Genomic DNA, 18,997 nt, shown 5'->3' on the forward strand with positions numbered 1-18,997 from the left:
CATGATGATTCGATCATGGCTTGTGCAGTTTGTGGTTGCTCAGCTCACCCTCGGTATAATTTAAAATATGGAATACGGTGAGCGACAGCAGAGTGGACATTGATGTTAAAAACAGGAACTACGACCCACAATTTACTCTTATTGCCATCGATATAATAGATGTTTCTAACTCCAGCCCGAAAGGGACATTGGCCCCAAATTAAACGTATCGAGATGCCTCTGTGATTATTGTGACCTGGCATTACATAACACTTGTTGTTATTTGATTTATTTTGTCAAAAATTTTACTCTCCAAAGTCACAGTCATGAGAGTCTCGACTTGGTAATGTTGAAGGTTACGATGCATGGTCAGTGGCTTGGGTTCAAGCAAGTGGAACGTGGGGAACGGGCCTTTCATGATGCTTTAAAATTTTCTTTATCACAAAGAGAGAAACTGCAGACAGTCCCGTACCGTTGTCATTGGTGAGATACTTTGAGGCATCTATTTGAATTGTGACCTGTATTTCGAAGAACTTATTTCGTCATACTCTTTCCCGATGTGGGCCCATTGTTTTTTTGTTTTTTTTCTTGCTATCCTCTTTTCACCACCCCTCTCCTTGACTGCTTTCCCTCCACTGCACTACTGTGGTATGCAGAGGGGCAGTGAGGGCAAGGATGTCTGCAAAACAGGGTGAGGAGTGGTGGGGAGGAGCCATTACGAAGGAAATGACAGAGTAGTGCTTGGGGAATGAAATAGTTTTTGTGAGTGAGACTCGATTGGGGGGGGTTACTTGGGGAAGATTCGTCGATAGGAGGTAGATAATAGGGTTAGCAGTAAAACAGTCATGAAAATGGATCGGAGGCTCGTGAAAAATGGAGATGAGGAAATCAAAAAAAATATATATATATATATATATATATAAAAGACTATTGTAAGATTATCCGGTGTGGACATGTTTGACCAGGTGTGTATTTTGGAATGGAGGGATTTGATGAAGAGGGAATGAATGGACATGAGAGAGGAAGTGCTTTCGTTGGAGACAAGATGGAGGAGTAAACTCGAGGAAAATATAAGGAACTCGGGAGGTAGAATTGGGGCAAGAGGGATAAACTGTGAAGCACGGATACAGCGGGAGCAGAATTTTGTAGATTTAAAAAAAATTTATTCTTCTTGGTTTATTTAAAACCACCAACGGTGGGTTGCACAATTTTTAACTAACGCATTCTACTATGAACATAAAATAAACGTGTTCCTTTAAAATTCAAAAAGACCTTGAGATTGAACTGTGGTTGCATGCGACTCGTGTAAAGAGCGCAGTTCCAACGAGGCCATGAGAGGCGACGTCCCGGCGGTGGAACAGCGTAGCTTGCTGACTTGGTTCGGAATTGCAACGAGCGTGTCCGTAACACAAAGAGTCTCCCCTTCGTAGTTTTTACTTTGTTAACATCACCTCTCACACCCCCTTGCTGATGACCTCTCAACTTCCCAATGGTTCATCGTCATCATCGTCGTTTCGTATGCAGCACGTGGCTGCTGGGTTGCATTATCGCTGGTAGTTCGGCTGTGCCATTGAGGCAGTGCCTCTTGCGGGTTAGAGCAGGAGTTTGGAATTTGGTGAAGGTGCCGGCGATTGCTCGCTTACTCCCAAGTGTTCAGATTGTTTGTTTTGTGCCCTTGCTTGTGTAGTATCTTGTGCGACCTTTCCTTAGCTCACAGTCGTTTTCACCGACTTCTTATGTCGTCTTTATATTCACTGTCATCCCTTTCTCTTTTTCTCTCTCCTACTCCCATCTCATTTCATTGGAAAGACTCGATTCCCCTTTGGGACTTGCCCATCTCCGTGCACGTGAATGTGAATCGCCCGATTCTCAGCGCCGGAAGCGTGTCCATCGCTGCGACTTTCATGGCTGCAACAAGGTTTACACAAAAAGCTCGCACTTGAAAGCTCATCGGCGCACACACACCGGTAAGTCGCAGAGCTGAGTGTCCCAAGTTCTTCGTACCATTATGACAAATCAGGTTTGCTCTGTATTTATTTATTTATTTATTATATACAATGTTAAGGCTCGTATAAGAGCTAACATACAGAACGTATAACAAGGGGAGCAGAAGACAATAGGCATGGGAGAAGGAAACACAAAACAGTGGGGAATAGACATGAGGAGATCTGTGGAAGGGAGAGGGATGCGGTGGGGTACACGGGGTAAACAAGATGGACACTACAGGGACTTTCAGGAAAGAAAAACAGGGAATATGAAGGAGGTGGGTTTGGGGTGGTTTAACGGGGGGAGAAAAGATCATGGTTTTGGTTGGGGGAAGATAAGAGATGGTGGCGAACAGGTGTTTTGAAGATCTGGGGGAAGAATGGGATGAGGAGTGTTTTGGAGTTTGTTCCAAAAGCAGGAAAAAAGAGGAATGAAAGTGAGCAGTGATTCTTGATTTTGGTTGTTTAACCAGAAGGGGGTTGCTGGTGGAGCTTGAGCACCCTGTGGAAATATGGGCAGGACAGATAGCAGAGAGAGCAAGGATGGGGAGGGGGGTGAGGCTAGAGAGGAGACAGTAGAAGACAAAGACCACTGACCTGCCTGCGGTGAGAGAGTGAGAGACCAAAAGACTCAGCTTCATTGCGGGAGATACCAATGATCCTAAATGTCTTGGTTTCCACAGTGTGAAGCCGAGAAAGGTGAGAGGCAGGAGAACCAGCCCAGAGGGGAGAGCAGTACTCCATCAGGCTGTGGATTAATGCTTTGTACATGGTCAGGAGCTCAGGTGTGTCAAGGAAGGACTGTGCATGATGGAGGATGCACAATCAGCGACTGGCTTTGGAAGCCAACTTGGAGATGAGACTTTCCCAGGAAAGATCATGTCAGATGGTGAGTTCCAAAAGTGTGAATGAAAGGACTTCTTCAAGAGGATTGTTAAGAAAGTAGATGGGGGGGGGGGGGAGGGGTTGCAGATGGTCCTTTCGGAGAGACAAAGTGAGAGTGTGACATTTGTCAGGATTGAAAGACATGTTCCACATGTTGGACCAGATTGTGATTTTTATCCAGATCTGCAGAGAGCAAAGAAGCTGCTGCTGGTTGGTCTGAGGGATGACACATGGTACTGCAGAGGATGGAGTCATCAGCATAGAGATAGAGAGGATTGTCCAGAGTCGGAGAGATCATTGATGAAAAGCAGAAAAGCACTGGGCCCAGAACTGTCTTGAGGAACTCCAGCCTGGACAGGAAGAGGGGATGAGAGAACTCCATTAAGGGCCACACGTTGACCGACATGAGAGGTAGTCTGCGAGCCAAGAGTAGGGATGGCCTTGGATACCAGAGGAAGAAAGTTTGGTGAGCAGGGCAGGGTGCCAGACCATGTCAAAAGTACACGATTTGTCTTGGGATATGGCTCTGATCTCTTGTCTGGCATTGAGGACCTCCATCCATTGTTGAGAGAGCAGGAGCAGCAAGTCTAGGGTAGAGTGACCTGGTCTGAAACCAAATTGATGATCGGAAATCAAGCCATTGGAGAAGCGGAAGGATTTAATGTCTGAAGAGATGATGGATTCCATAACCTTGCTGATGATTGGGAGAAGGCTGACTGGTTTGTAGTTGCAGGGATCTATTTTTGCACCTTTTTGTGCAGGGCAGTGATGTTTGCTGATTTCCAAGCAGATGGAAGATGACGTTGAGCAAATGAGAGGGTGAATAGAACAGACAGAGGGTGAGCAAGAGCAGCAGAGCAGGTTTTTAGGACACGTGGGCTGATGCCGTCTGGACCGGTTGCAGAATCAGAGTCGAGGTTTGACAGCAAGCTCTCCACCTTTATGCCTGGTGTTGGCTTAATGGTTAGAGTGGTGGGCTTTGGATCCAAGGATACTGAGTTCAAATCTGGCTCAGCTGTTGAATTAATACCAGGTGAGGTTAACTCGGCCTGTCATCCTTCCGAGGTCGGCAAAATGAGTGCCAGCATGCTGGTATACTGTGTCGGAGTGGCGACCCGTCCAGGATTGTGCCCAATAGCCAAGGAGACTGCTTCGGCAGCACCAACACTCTGCACAGAGTATGGTCCCAATCTCCTCTCCTCCTCTCCACCTTTGCAAGAGAAAAGTCACACAGTCCAGGAACAGTTGGGTGCGACTGGGTAAGTTGGGTACAGAAAGCGATGGGTTTGAGACACAAGATTTAGAAGCCAACACTGAGTTTAGGCATTCAGCCTTTTCATTCAGCTGTGCGGCCATTTGAGGTAAGGGAGGAGATGGAGAGGGAACATTCACCAGAAGTAGACTTAACTCGATGCCACCAGAATTTGGAGGAGGGGGACCAGGTTTGAGAGTTCAGACCTGAGATTAGAAAGATGCTGTTTTCTGGCTCTCCTGAGGGTAGATACACACTTGTTCCGAGCTTTATGGAAGGAACTGAGATTGTCTTCAGTTTGATTTGCTTTCCATGAGGCAAAGGCAAGTTGATTCAGGACAACTGCCTCACCACAAGATTCAGTGTACCATGGGCGGGAGGAAGGGGAGGACAACTGAAGATGAGATGGGATAAATCTGTGCATGAGGGAGAGCAAGTTTCTTTGAAAGAATTCCCAGGATGAGTTGATTTCGGAGAAAGTAGAGATGGGAGAGTAGTCTCGAAGTCTGATGGCTGCTTGAAGACCTTGCCAGTCGGCCTGAGTGAAATGCCAGATTCGAAAGCGCTGAGGAGGGGGAGGAGGAGGAGGATGAGGAGATTGGGACCATACTCTGTGCAGAGCGTTGGTGCTGCCGAAGCAGTCTCCTTGGCTTTTGGGCACAATCCTGGATGGGTCGCCACTCCGACACAGTATACCAGCATGCTGGCACTCATTTTGCCGACCTCAGAAGGATGACAAGCAGAGTTAACCCCACCTTGTATTAATTCAACAGCTGAGCCGGATTTGAACTCGGGACCCTCGGATCCAAAGCCCACGACCCAAACCATTAGGCCAACACCAGGCATGACAGCGCTGAGGTGGTTCTTTAATAACAGAGAGATGTTTACTTTGACGAGCATGTAATAAATGTGAAGTCCTCATGGAGAAGCTCTGAGAACTTCGTAGTTCATCGGGAACCTATGTACCCTCCTTTGTCGTATTCCTTACGTTTGCCCCAGAGACCTCTTTCTCACCCTCTACATGCTGAATTTTACTGACTTTAGCCTGTCATTCTGATTTTATACATGAGGTTATTTAAATGTTGTGTATACGAGATCATTTTTGTGATGCATACAAGGACAAGATGGAGCATGAGGTCTTTCTTTTTTTTCCTGTGGGTATGGGAGAAGGAAGAGGTGTAATTTCCAAGTTGTGCACGTGAATGTGAATCGCCCGACTTGCAGCACCATCAGCGTTGGAAAGCATTGGTTTGATGATCAAACTGTTAGCGGATCAAGGCTTTGTGAGCAATCCGTTTTTTTGTCAAATTTTGGAAATGCAGGTGGATTGCTAATTGATTAACTAGAATGGCACTCAATGGAGTGCAACCCTCACCAGGCTGAGAACAGTTTACGTTTTATATCCCACTGATAGTCCGGATCTGCAACCGGACATTAACCAAGAGCTAATGAGCTTGTTCTTGTCACCCACCCAACTCATCCACCAAGTTTTGGCGTAACTCGTCCACGTTTTGAGATGTCATGCTATACATCGTTTTTGGCCCAATCTTTCAATGTTGAAGAATCACTTGGAAAATTTACAAATTCTCCCATCCGGATCTTCACCAAAATCAAATCGATTCGTCCTTGTGACGCACCCAACCTGTTCACCAAGTTTCATGAGAATTTGTCCATAACTTTTTGAGATATCATGCTCACAGACGAGCAGGGGTGAAAACATAACCTCCGTCCACCTTCGGTGGCAGAAGTGAGGAATATGTGGAGTGGTGCTGGAGGTGTATTCAGTTCCGGAAAACAGTATTTCTATCATGTGGAATTGTATGAGGGAATGAGAACAAGCATTGTAATACTAAGACGATTGGTTTTAAAAAAAATTTGTATCGCCCTTTTCATGCCAAAAATTCAAAATATGTAGAAGCTAAGTAGACTTGGGGGATTCACACATGATGTTCCATTCCAAAGGGTGCAAACCATTGTAAGGTGTTCCAAACCATACATGGAGTCTTTCATTTTAGCTTGTTCATGAGGCTGTGGGTGATGTGATGGCGTAACAGGCATCACCCCCCCCCCTCACCACCATCAGTACCACATCGAATGTCTCACATTATTGGCTTGCTTTTGGCAATATGCCATTTTCCTTTTCTTGATCCTTTACTTGCACACAAGTTTTGGTTTTTGCATTTTACCGTGACATTTCAGGGTTGTGGAATGTCCATGGCATGACACGATAGTTGCACTGGAATGCGAATGAACACCTTCAAGTTTTACCTTGAACCCGACACCAGGTCAGCCTGTGTATTACCTTCTGGGCTTCTGGCCAAAGCATTAGCAACCCTGTAAATCCGAGACCAGAGTGAACTTTTGTACTCGGTGTACCATACTCCGACCTTATTTGGTCCTTCTCGTTCACTCTGGTCTCGGATTCCTCAAAACAGTGCGAAGATGGGGAGGGGGGGGGGTTGCTGTGTCCTCCCTTTTGTTTTCCTCAATATTTTGGGGAATTGAGAATGTGGTGATATTCCCGTTCCAATGGATTGTTCCAATCACTGGACTGAGGTGGGAAAGCATCCCAGAGGAATATAATTTACATGACAGTAGGCTGGCTGGCCTGACCTGGCAGGCTCAGAAAAATTGCTCCAATCGGGAAGCAGAATGGGTTATGTGTCATAGCTTTCCTGACTTTTGATTAGAGGAAATGCTCAGCCTAATTAACTTGCACGATCAGCTCGGGAAAAAAATATATATTAATAACGATCCACTATGGACACTTCTCTGACCTGGTTGAAGGTGGGGTTTAAGTAGGATAAGCATGGCTTAAGCTGTTCCAGCATAGGAGCAGTTCGCAATGTGAACAAGGCTCTATTTTCTGAATTGTCTAATGTTCGTGTCATGGAGAAGCTTGTCCATGTGTTACCTGAAACGCCATCGGAGGATATCCGTATATGTTTTCATGCAAAACAATTCTATGAGGAGGCAATGCACAAATTCCTACAAAATCTGGGGTCCCTGTTTTGTGATTGAAGTGCTCAGATGGGAATGCCAAACAGAAGACCACCTTGCCGTTGGGATTTAAGGAGAACGACAAGGGAGATAACTGAGAGATTATTGTATCCGAATTGTAAAAGGAGAGTTCAAGGAGCCTGTTGCTCCACATTTAGTTAGAATGATTTTGGAGAGAAAAAGAAAAAGTTTTATTTTACACAGACTTTGAAAGTTTCAATAGGAAGACAAAGGAATGGGGAAGGGCAATTCTTTAAAGTTGATATTTACTTCATTAAGCGGGTCTGTTTTGCTTGGTGCAAATCTGATGAGAAACTGTGTAAAGAATGAATTGAGTGTAAACTTTGAGTCACTTTATTTTTTGAGGAGAAACGGTCAATATCATGGAAGACAATTGCTCGTATAATTCAAGCTGAAGAATGTCATTATCAGCGTTTCATAATCCCAACTGGTCTTGCACACTTTTAGTAACCACTGATGTAATGCCATATCCCATTCCTAATACAGTATCTATACACCCGTTTTTTTTTTTTTTAATTATGATTGCTCGACATTTTTACCCATCACTTCGCTGACTGATTGAATCAAAAGACAACATGTTGTACTTCACAAACATTCTGCTCTATTTACCCTATCATTTGCCCAAGGACATGTTCCATGTGCTTGGAAGTCAGCTAACGTCACCTTCATCAGCCAACTTATTCTTCTTAATGGCTACAATTATTCCCACATTCTTGTGGGATTGGTGGGGTGGGGGGGGATGTTTAGCTCAAGTCCTTCGTGAACCTGCTGACCAGGGTGCCAGCCATAATTTGGCCAAGGTGCCGGCAAAAGCTTGTCCACTCTTCGCGAAGGACACCGTGGCATCTTTAATGTCCACCAACTAACGCCAGCAGATGGGGCTCCCAGTTTAATGTCCATCCGAGGGACGGAAACACACGTTGATGAATCGAATCGCCCTGTCTGTGAAACACTGGCGATGACATTTTATAGCTGGGTCGGGTATGTTTCATTTTCACCCCTTGTCGTACGTGGAATACCCCCAAAAGCTCATTTGCATATTTTGAAAAAAATTTACTTGACCAGGAAATTGTGAAAGACTAAAATGAGAGAACAATGTGAGGCCGTGATTGTTTTTACACTGCTAGATTTCAAAAACCTTGTCGCTCCAATAATGGGGATTGTACATTTGGGGTCAAAATTGATGTTCATTATGTGATTTGAAGGGTGTTCGATCGGCCGGGCTTCCAAAACCCAACCACTTGTAAAATTTGGGTGCCCGACGTTTAAATTAGGTGCACTGGACATCATACATACAGACATACATACATACATACATGCATATAGAAAGTCTACACACCCTTTCAAACTTTTCACCTTTTGTTGCCTTATAACCTGGAATTAAGTTGCATGAAATCAGACTTTTTCCAGCTTTGTTTACACAACATAACCCACAACTTCCGAGTGAAAAACTAATTCTACAAATTTCAGAAAATTAATTAAAAATACAAAACTAGAATATCTTTGTTGGATGATATCCATTCTGATTTTAATCACATTCTAATTTAACATACTATATACACGTACCGTATTCACATTCCAAATGTACATACTTTATACACATGTTCACACATGACAGGGATGGCTCAGTTGCTGCTTAAGCACCATCGTAGAAACTGCTGTCTTCTAACATCTCCTCTGTGGTCGAAAGACCTGCAACAAGGGCACACACACGCTGTAGGAAAAAAAACAAAAACGAGAGAACTCAAAGAGCACCTTACCCCACGCAGTCTTAAGAAAAATGTCATGGGCTGGGTCTTTTCAACTCTTGCTGTGCATTTCCGAGCACAACTTATATTTCCCACGAGCCGTGATTTTGTCTGAATCTCCACGTTCTCCAATGCTGAGAGCGCGAGTCGCACGTGATCGTAACCTGTGATGCCAGCCAGCTTCCTCGGCCGCATGCTCAGATAGGAATGCAAAATGCTTTCCTGTGCTTAACCACTCGGGTTTCCGAATCATTTGCACCTCTCTTGTATGTCGGTTGCATAACAAGCAAAGCCTTTCGTTTTGCCTTGCGATGTGTTGATAATGGAGAACGTTTCATTGTGACAGACGTCACAGCTTCTGGGATCTCGTATAAAATTCCCACTCTGGATTGTATAAAACCTTGAGAACAGAAGATGGATAGTCTTTGTTAACTCCTTTAATGCTGCTTCTTTAGCAGACATTAAAGTTTTTTTTCATTCATTTCAAAAAAAATACTTAATAATACCTTCAAAAACAGATCGTTATTTCAAATAATTTGACTGGTTTTTTTGGTCCAGTGAAGTTCTGAGTTAGGTATCATAAGCAGCCCACAACAGTAAAGTATGCTTTGCTTACCTCTTATTGTTTATTTTGAGCCACATAATGCGAATTGGTATTTGATTTACCTGGTTGGGTTCCCTTAACAGGTAAAGTACACCTAAAGGTACAAGTTGATGCCCACCTTTGCAGTTTTTCGAATGCACAGAAACGTTTTTCAAACTATTCGCTTTTTTCCGCTCCCTGCCAGGTGAAAAGCCATACCGCTGCACATGGGAAGGCTGCACGTGGAAGTTCGCACGTTCTGACGAGCTCACACGCCATTACCGCAAACACACCGGGGTGAAGCCGTTCAAGTGTGCCGACTGTGAGCGCAGCTTCTCTCGCTCTGACCACCTCGCGCTCCATCGCAAGCGCCACCTGCTGGTGTAATGATTATCTCAGGACATTCGGAATGGAAAGCCAGCACATGAGAGCTGCGAAAGCATTGAAGTTAAGAGGCAGGAGGTCATCACATTAGAATGTTTTTTTTTTTTATTATTATGGCCTGACCCTGATGTGAATGGCTGCAACCCCTTCCTCCTACCCTCTCAACTCCTTGTCCACCTCCGCAGTGCGAGGTTCCGATGCAAACGGGCGGCCCAAAGCTTGGAAAGCCTGATGGCGATGCCGATTTGCAAAATCGCAAATTGGGAATAAAAAGGATTTAAACTCTTCTTCGGTTGATCTTTTAGAACTGCAGTGTGACAATGCTATAAATATATTATATTTGTTGTGCTTTTTGTACAGCATTGTTTCTCTGCTTACTGTGAGGGCAGTGTGCATGGCTTGGGACCAAAGTTGGACTTCTTTTGTGACTAAACGTGTTGGCACTTTTTATCATACTTGCTTTTCTTTTATCAATGGAATTTTCACGTTTTGCATAATCACCCCCTTTTCCCCTGACCCCAAACCCTCCAACAATACCTTTGTAAAAAAAAATAAAATAAAATAAAAACTCCCCTTTCCCTCTGTGGTTGGGCTATCAGGGGTTGGTTTCAAAATTATATTTTACTGCTTAGCACAGTAGATCTGTGCCTTGATAAAAAAATGGAGATTATTTTTTAAGGGCGAGCAGTTTTTCTATGAAATATTATTCTAGTACATGATTAATTGACGGCTTTTTGATGAACCAACTGCAAAACGAGGATGTCGTCATGGTGACTGCTTTTTGATGAACCAATTATATAACAAGGATGTCGTCATGGTTATTATTATTATTATTTTTATTTTTATTTTTAAAATCAAACCCCATGTTCTTGCATTTCTTCTCCTCCAACTGATCATTGGCTGTTACATCTCGAGCACATTGTTACATCACTCACGGCTCTTCTGAATCCACCAGGAAATCATGTACGATTGGCAAATACTTTTGTACTCAGTGTACCGTACTCCGACCTTATTTGGTCCTACTCGTTCACTCTGGTCTCGGATTCCTCCTATGCAGATCCTACCTTTGTTTCATCTATTTCCACTTGTACCTTAAAAAGGTGGCTTTGAACGCCATCGACTTTGGGAATCATTTGTGATGCATTGTATTTTTTTTATTACTTGTATACTGTGAACATGAAAACATGCACGCTTGTATCACCATATAAATGTAATATTCATTTAATGATAAATGATTTTTGTATTCAAAGATTATCCATGTGTTTTAATTTGTTTGTGGCATTTTCTTTTCAAGGAACTTTGAAAGGGAGAGGAGTTAGGGACATTGAAGGAAGGGCAAACGATATTGTATCAGGTCATGGGAGGAAGAAGTTGGTTGTAGTACACCCAGGAGCAAATGATTCAGGGAAAGTTTCTACAGAGGTTTCACTTCCGGTTCCGGTTTTGAGCGGCAAGAGGTCTCCTTCGGGGCTCCCTGCTGACATTCTCAAAGTTAAGTTCCGGTTGTTATTTGTCCCGTTTTAACTGTTTAATTTTCTCACCTACATGTTAATGTGTGTTCCTAGTTCGGTTTTGTTTCAAAAATCGTGCTATTTTGTGAGTATTTATGTCGACGTTCTCACCTGGTGTTTGAGGCCTAGTCCTAGGCTTGAGGCCTACCGGTTCCACTTGGTGTTTGATCGTTTTTTTTTTTTGTTTGTTTGTTTTTTCTCCCCATTACCTTCAATTTCTATCCTCCCCATTACCTTCAATTTTCATCCTCCCCACTTTCCAAACATCCCCCATTCTCCCAACTAATCTCTTTCTTATCTCAAAAAAAAAAAAAAAAAAAAGCCAACAACAACAACAACAACCTTCTCCCGATTCTGCTACTTCTTCTTCCTCTTAACTTCCTCCTCGTCTTCCTCGATTTCTTTTTTTTTTTTACACTTCCATGACCTAATCTGTTGAACTCTCTCATACATTAATATTAACAACAAAAACGATCTTATAATGCTTCATCTTCCTCTCTCACACATGTGGTACTCTTTACTGTTTCACAATGCACTACTCTTCTGCTATTTTAACAGACTGCTCTCATTTCGACCTCTCCTTCATTCCTTGCCTAAAAAAATCCAACTATTACAGCGCTTCTTCTCTCCATGCTCTGAATTCGCCTTCATTGCATCCATCAAGAATTGTGTTAAATCGCATCTCTGACCTAAAACTTTTAAAAACCACAGTTTGCCATGGATGCTCGCTTTCCCATCAACCATTCTTTTTTCCAACTTCAGTGCCAACTCACCCCCTCACCCCTCACTCTCACTCTCAAAGCAACCATCACTCTTCTCCCTCCAAGCCTCCCTCTCACCTCTTTCAAAAATTCCCCCTCACCTTTCTCCCACCTTTCATCCCCCTCACTCTTCCTTCTCTAAGTTGCCCCCCCTCTCATCCACCAACCTGCCTCCCTCCACTGCCCTCTCCACCTCCATCTCTTCACTCCACCTTCTCAAATCCTCAACTGCCATCTTCCTTGTCTCTTGTCCCCCCTCTCTCACAGCACCACAGAGCCTTTTCTCCTCCTCATTCGGCCCCCTCCCTCGCTATTCTGCAATACCCCACACTCCTTCAGCAACCCTCCTTACCTCCCCCCTCGTCCCTCGTCCGACCCTCCCCGCCCCTCCACCTCCTGCACCAAAAGCCTCCTCCCCTACCTCTTCATTAAAAGTGTGGACCTCAAATATCCGGGCCTTCGCTCAAACCTTTCAGATCTTTCCATGCAGGTTGCCACTGACAAACCAGACATTATCTGCCCTAACAGAAACTTTCCTCTCCCAAGGCGTGTCTGACTCCCAAGTATCTCTCCCTGGTTACTCCCTCTTACGGTATGACAGACCTGAGCCTCGTCCTGGTGGAGGTGTTGCTCTCTTCATCAAAGACTCTATTCCTCACTCTCCTGCACTGCTCTCACTCCCCCACACCCCCAGGAATACCTCTGGCTTCGGCTTCCCCTCCACTCCCACCTCATGTTTATATGTGTACTGTACCGTCCACCGAACAGTGATGACTCCATCTACACCTCACTCTCCGAAAACATGGACCATCTTCTATCTTCTCATCCAAACTCTCTCTTCCTCTTATGTGGCGACTTCAATTGTCATCACGCCAGTTGGCTAGGTGTGGGTACCTCTCTCACCTGCCATGGGACATCAGCAAAAGCTTTCTGTGACTCATTGGGACTGACTCAATCGGTCAACTTCCCGACCCGGATCTCAACCAATGGTACTCCATCTCTTCTGGATCTGATTTTGACAAATTTCCCTGACAATATCTGCTGCTCTTCCTTCGCTCCAATTGGTTCTTCTGACCACGTCCTTATTAAAGTGGACATCTCTCTGGCTGTTATCAGAGAACCACCTCACCGCCGTCGAGTCTGGCATTTCACTCAAGCCGACTGGCAGGGTCTCCGAGCAGCCATCAAACTTACAGACTGGTCTCCTATCACTACTTTCTCAAACATCAACTCATCCTGGGAATTCTTTCAAAGAAACTTGCTCTCCCTCATGCACAGATTTATCCCCTCTCGTGTTCAGTTGTCTTACCCCTCCTCCGCCCTTGGTTTACTGAAGCTTGTGGTGAGGCAGTTGTCCTGAAACAACTTGCCTTTGCCTCATGGAAAGCAAACCCAACTGAGGAGCAATCTCAGTTCTTTCCACAAAGCTCGGAACAAGTGTGTAGCTACCCTCAGGAGAGCCAGAAAACAACATCTTTCTCATCTCAAGTCTGAACTCTCAAACCTCTCTCCCTCCTCAAAATCCTGGTGGCGTTTAATCAAATCTGTTTCTGGTGTATGTTCCCCCTCCATCCCCTCCCTTACCTCAAATGGCCGCACTGCTGATTCCACACGTGATAAAGCTGAATGTCTAAACTCGGTGTTTGCAGCTAAATCTTGTGTCCCAAACCCATCACTATCTCTACCCACTTTACCCAGTCGCACCCAACTGTCCCTGGACTCTGTATCCTTTTCTCCTGACAAGGTGGAGAGCTTGCTTTCAAACCTCGAGTCAGATTCTGCAACCGGTCCAGACGGCATCAGCCCACGTGTCCTCAAAGCCTGCTCTTCTGCTCTTGCTCACCCTCTCTCTGTTCTATTCACCCTCTCATTTTCCCAAGGTCATCTGCCATCTGCTTGGAAATCTGCTAACATCACTGCCCTGCATAAAAAAGGTGCAAAAACAGATCCCTGTAACTATAGACCAATCAGCCTTCTCCCAATCATCAGCAAGGTTATGGAATCCATCATCGCTTCAGACATGAAATCCTTCCTCTTCTCCAATGGCTTGATTTCCAATCATCAATTTGGTTTCAGACCAGGTCACTCTACCCTAGATATGCTGCTACTGCTCTCCCATCAATGGATGGAGGTCCTCAATGCCAGACAGGAAATCCGAGCCGTATCCCTGGACATATCACGTGCTTTTGACACAGTCTGGCACCCTGCCCTACTCACCAAACTCTCTGCCCATGGTATTCAAGGCCATCTCCACTCATGGCTCGCAGACTTCCTCTCCTATGCCCAGTCAACGTGTTGCCCTAAATGGAGTTCTTTCATCCCCTCTTCCTGTGCAGGCTGGAGCTCCTCAAGGTAGCGTTCTGGGCCCTGTTCTTTCTCTGGTTTTCATCAATGATCTCTCGGACTCTCTGGAAAATCCTCTATTTCTCTTTGCCGATGACTCAAGCCTCTGCCGTACCATCTGTCATCCCTCAGCCCGGCAAGCAGCAGCTTCTTCGCTCACTGCAGATCTGGATAAAATCACAAACTGGTGCAACACGTGGAACATGTCTTTCAATCCAGACAAATCTCACACTCTCACTATGTCTCTTCGAAAGGACCGTTTACAAAATCCCCCCATCCACTTTCTCAGCAATGCTCTGGAAGAAGTCTTTTCTTTCAAGCTTCTGGGTCTCACTATCTGCCATGACCTTTCCTGGGAAAGTCACATTTCCAACCTTGCCTCAAAGCCAGTCGCCGACTGGGAATCCTCCGTCGTGCAAAGTCCTTCCTCGGCCCTCTTGAGCTCCTGACCACTTACAAAGCTTTTGTCTGTAGCCTGATGGAGTACTGCTCTCCCCTCTGGGCTGGTGCTCCTGCCTCCCACCTTTCTCGACTTCACGCTGTCGAAACCAGGGCTTTTAAGATCATTGGCATCTCCCGCAATGAAGCTGAGTCTTTGGGCCTCTCACTCAATCACCGCAGGTTGGTCGGTGGTCTTTCTGTCTTCTACCGACTCCTCTCCAGCCTTGCCCCCCCTGCTCTCTCTGCGATTTGTCCCAACCACATTTCCACAGGGCGCTCAAGGTCCGCCAACAACCCCCTTCTGGTAAAACTACCAAAATCACGAATCACTGCTCATCTTCACTCTTTCATTCCTCTTTTTTTCCCGCCTTTGGAATAAACTTCCTCACTCTATTCTTTCCCATTCTTCCCTTCAGGCTTTCAAAACAGCTGTTCACCACCACCTCTTATCTTCCCCCATCCAAATCCTGGATCTTTTCTCCTGACGATAATCCACCCAAGCCCACTTCCTTCAATTCTCCTGCTTTCCTTCCTGAAAGTCCTTTAATGTCCATCTTCCCTCGCCATGTTCCCCGTCCCATCCCCATCCCTCTCCCTTCCACAGTTCACCTGTGTCTGTTCCCCAATGTTTTGTCCCTTCCACTCCCGCCCCTCTTGTCTCATGCCTCCTTGCTGTGAGTTGTGTGTTAGCTCTCATACGAGCCTCGACCAAGGTATACAAAAAAAAAAAAAAAAAAAAAAAAAAAAAAAAAAAAAAAGAGGTATTGAAAAATCGATAACAGGATATTGGGTAAACGGCTGAAAGCAAATGGTTGTGAGGTCATGTTTTCTGCGATTCTCCCAAGATTAGGAAACGATACAGAAACTAGAAGGGCACTCGGTAGAGCGCATACCTCCACCACGTAATGCCTGATCCACGAGAACATATCGGGCCCAATACATTTTTAAAATATCATGCTATACAGTACTATATCGTTTTTGGCCCATCTCACAATGGTGAAGAATCACTTTAAAAATTAAATAATTCTCCTATTCGGATCTTCACCAAAATCTAATCAATTTGTCGTGGTCACACACAATCTGTCCACCAAGTTTCATCCGAATCCGTCCACAACTTTTTGAGATATCCTGTACACAAACAGAAAGGGGTGAAAACATAACCTCATTCATCTTCGGTGGTGGAGGTAATTTTGAGCAGAGCGATAGACGTCAACCAATGGCTGGAATAATGGTGTCGGGAGGAAAGGTTTTACATTAAAGAAGCAGTGGGAAACATTTCAGGGACAAATGGAGTGTTTCCGGAATGGTGGCCGTATGTTAACTAGAAAGGGGGCAGCAAGGTTTGCAGTGGGAATTGAAGGAATTCAGGATTTTTCGGTCAGAGTAAGGTGGAGAAGTTATTGAGGAAGGAACTGATGATGTAATTATGATGAGTAAGGCTCGGCAAGAGAATAGAATTTCAGGAAGGGAAACGTTAAACATGTTCGATAACAATACCAGGAGTTTAAATAATAAGATGGATGAGCTTGAAGCCAAAGTAGATAGCGAGGAGTACGACACAGTCGCAGTGAGTGAGACATGGTTTAAGGAGGAGAGTAACAGGAGGACGGGATAAGAAGGCTACAAGGTGTATCTGTGTGATAGGAAGGAGAGAATAGGAGGAGGAGTAGCAATCTGAGTAAAGGACCACATTGCATCAAGAGAAAGCGGTGACATTAAGGAGGGAAATAATGTTAAGAATTCTGTGTGGGTCGAGATTAGAGATTGTAAAAACAGTAAGATACTGGTAGGGTGCTTTTATAAGACTCTGGGTGTGAAGGAAGAGTAGGAAGGAGGAGAACATGAAGAATTCAAAAGGGCATGTGGTAAGGGAAGAGTATTGATTATGGGGGATTTTAACTTGCCAGGGATTGATTGGGTCCAGGAACAGGGAAAGGGCAGAGCAGATGAAGATTTCCTAGTTTTAGTCCAGAATTGCTTTTTCAGGACCAAATGTGTAGCGTGCAGAGTAAGTACATTCCAATGAGGTGTAAAACTAGAGGTAGAAAGAGACCAGGGTGGTTGAGTAGTGAGATCAGAAACCCTATTAAGGAGAAGCAGAAGGCATTTATAAGGTTTAAAATAATAGGACTGGAGTTAGATTTATATCACTATCGGAGTAAACAGAGGCAAGTTATGAAAATATTCGGCAAGCCAAAAGAGAGTATGAGAAGGAAGGACATGGCTGAGAATATTAAATATAATAGCAAGGCTTTCTTCAAGTGTATAAGGGGAAAAAGAACAGGTGAGGACCAGTGTGGGACCATTGAGGAATTGCACCCGGAGAGTGGTTAGTGATGAAAGTGAGATGGCAGGCTTATTAAACGGGTATTTTTCTTCAACTTTTACACAAGAACAGTCAGGAGAATTGCCAATAGCTGAGAGTATCTATCAAGGTGGTGAGGAAGGGCTTTTACAGAAGATCCAGGTTGGAGTGGAGGAAGTAAAGGAACAGCGAGGTCATCTAAAAGAAGATAAGGCTCCGGGTCCAGATAATATGCAACCGAGAGTATTGATGGAGGTGGCTGAGCAGGTAAGCGAGATGTTAACAGATATTTTCAGTAATTCACTGGAGTCAGGACAGGTACCTGAGGATTGGAGAGTCGCTAATGAAACACCATTATTTAAGAAAGGATCTAGAGAGGAATTGGGAAACTATAGACCTGTTGTTGTTTTATTGGAGACATTAATTTAGGTGTTGGAGACATTAATTTAGGACCAGATGAAGAACCATTCAAACAGATTAAACTAATTAAAGGTAGTCAGCATGGGTTTACCAAAGGTAGTTCCTGTTTAACAAATGTTATAGAGTTCTATGAAGCAGTGTCTGGTTGGGTGGATGATGGAAAGGCAGTGGACATAGAATATCTAGACTTTAAGAAGTCATTTGATAAGGTACCACATCAGAGCTTGTTAACCAAAGTGAGGGCTCGTGGAATGACTGGTCAGGTCGCTAATTGGATTGCAAACTGGCTTAGTGGTCGGAAGCAAAGAGTGGCTGTGAGTGGGAGGATGTCTTGCTGGGAGGATGTAAGTAGCGAGGTACCTCAGGGATCAGTACTCGGACCAATACTATTCATTATTTACATCAACGATTTGGATAATGGGGTGAAGAGTAAGATTTCCAAATTTGCAGATGATACAAAGCTTGGAGGTGAGGTGGATCTCTCGATCTCTCCATCTCTCTCGCCCCCTGCTGGTTGTTGGTGAGTCGAGTGGAGTGTCATGGTGGCTGTGTGGTCTACGTGAGCTGTGATCTGTTCTGCTTTTCACCTTTTTATCCCTTTTCACATCGTTTTTCACCTCTTTTCCCCCTCTTTGTTTCTTCTACACATCGTTACTCAACTCCTGTGCCCCCATCTTTGTTAGATCCAACACTTGGGCCTTCCCTCGTGTCGTCGTCATTCCACCACTCTGTCATTGCTATTTCGCTGTTTACCATCCCCCCTTCCCCTGTTTTTATGTGCCTATCAGAGAGAGAGAGAGAGAAATCAAGAGATCTGTTTGAGACCTTAGTAGTAGGCCTGTTTCCTGTTTTGGGCGGTCTAAGTCATCGTGACAAAAACTGGTCCCTTTTTACCCTCCGTCATTAATCCCGTGTTTTGCCGGATTCTCGACGTTTCATTTCAAATAATATTTATTTTCTTTCGGGGTCGCTTTAATTATTTTTCCTTTTTCTTTCTTCTCCTCAACCCGAGGTTTGGGGAGGACAGAGCTTCTTTACTTTAGTTATGGCGGCTCCTTGAGTTTGTGTGTGTCCCTCCTGACGAGGTTCTGATTGAGGAGATTGTTAATCGCACACAGTGGTCACTTTGTTATGGCCTCCCCGATTGGATGTCCCGACAATGAAAATAATCGTCTCTAACGTTCCCCCTTTTGTGTTGAATGAACAACTTGTGTCTGTTTTGTCTCATTATGGAAAAATTGTTTCAAAGACCTCAATGATCCCCCTCGGGTGCCGCCATGACCAAGCAAAGCACGTGATGAGCTTTCAGCGGGGACTCCACATGGTGCTTCAGGACCGTGGGGAGGACACGAGTTTAAAGGTTTCTTTTAAGATTAAAA

At 44.6% G+C, this 18,997-nt stretch overlaps 1 protein-coding gene across 12 annotated transcripts in view; it reads left to right on the top strand.

The window, feature by feature from the left end:
* LOC147018632 (uncharacterized) overlaps positions 1–11,086 on the top strand; it is a 63,654-nt gene extending 52,568 nt beyond the window's left edge. For 11 of the 12 annotated variants that reach the window (XM_085898505.1, XM_085898507.1, XM_085898506.1 and 8 more), the window contains 2 exons: positions 1,789–1,946; positions 9,659–11,086. In XM_085898505.1, coding sequence (XP_085754631.1) covers positions 1,789–1,946; positions 9,659–9,840 — 340 coding nt within the window. In that variant the 3' untranslated portion in view covers positions 9,841–11,086. The remainder of the gene's footprint in view (positions 1–1,788; positions 1,947–9,658) is intronic. The other variant, XM_085898516.1, reaches the window with a different exon arrangement.
* The last annotated feature ends 7,911 nt before the right edge of the window (positions 11,087–18,997 follow it).

Source organism: Eptatretus burgeri, chromosome 10 (assembly GCF_056783735.1).
Source record: "Eptatretus burgeri isolate ZD-2024b chromosome 10, Ebu_testis_v1, whole genome shotgun sequence".
Classification (NCBI taxonomy): domain Eukaryota; kingdom Metazoa; phylum Chordata; class Myxini; order Myxiniformes; family Myxinidae; genus Eptatretus; species Eptatretus burgeri.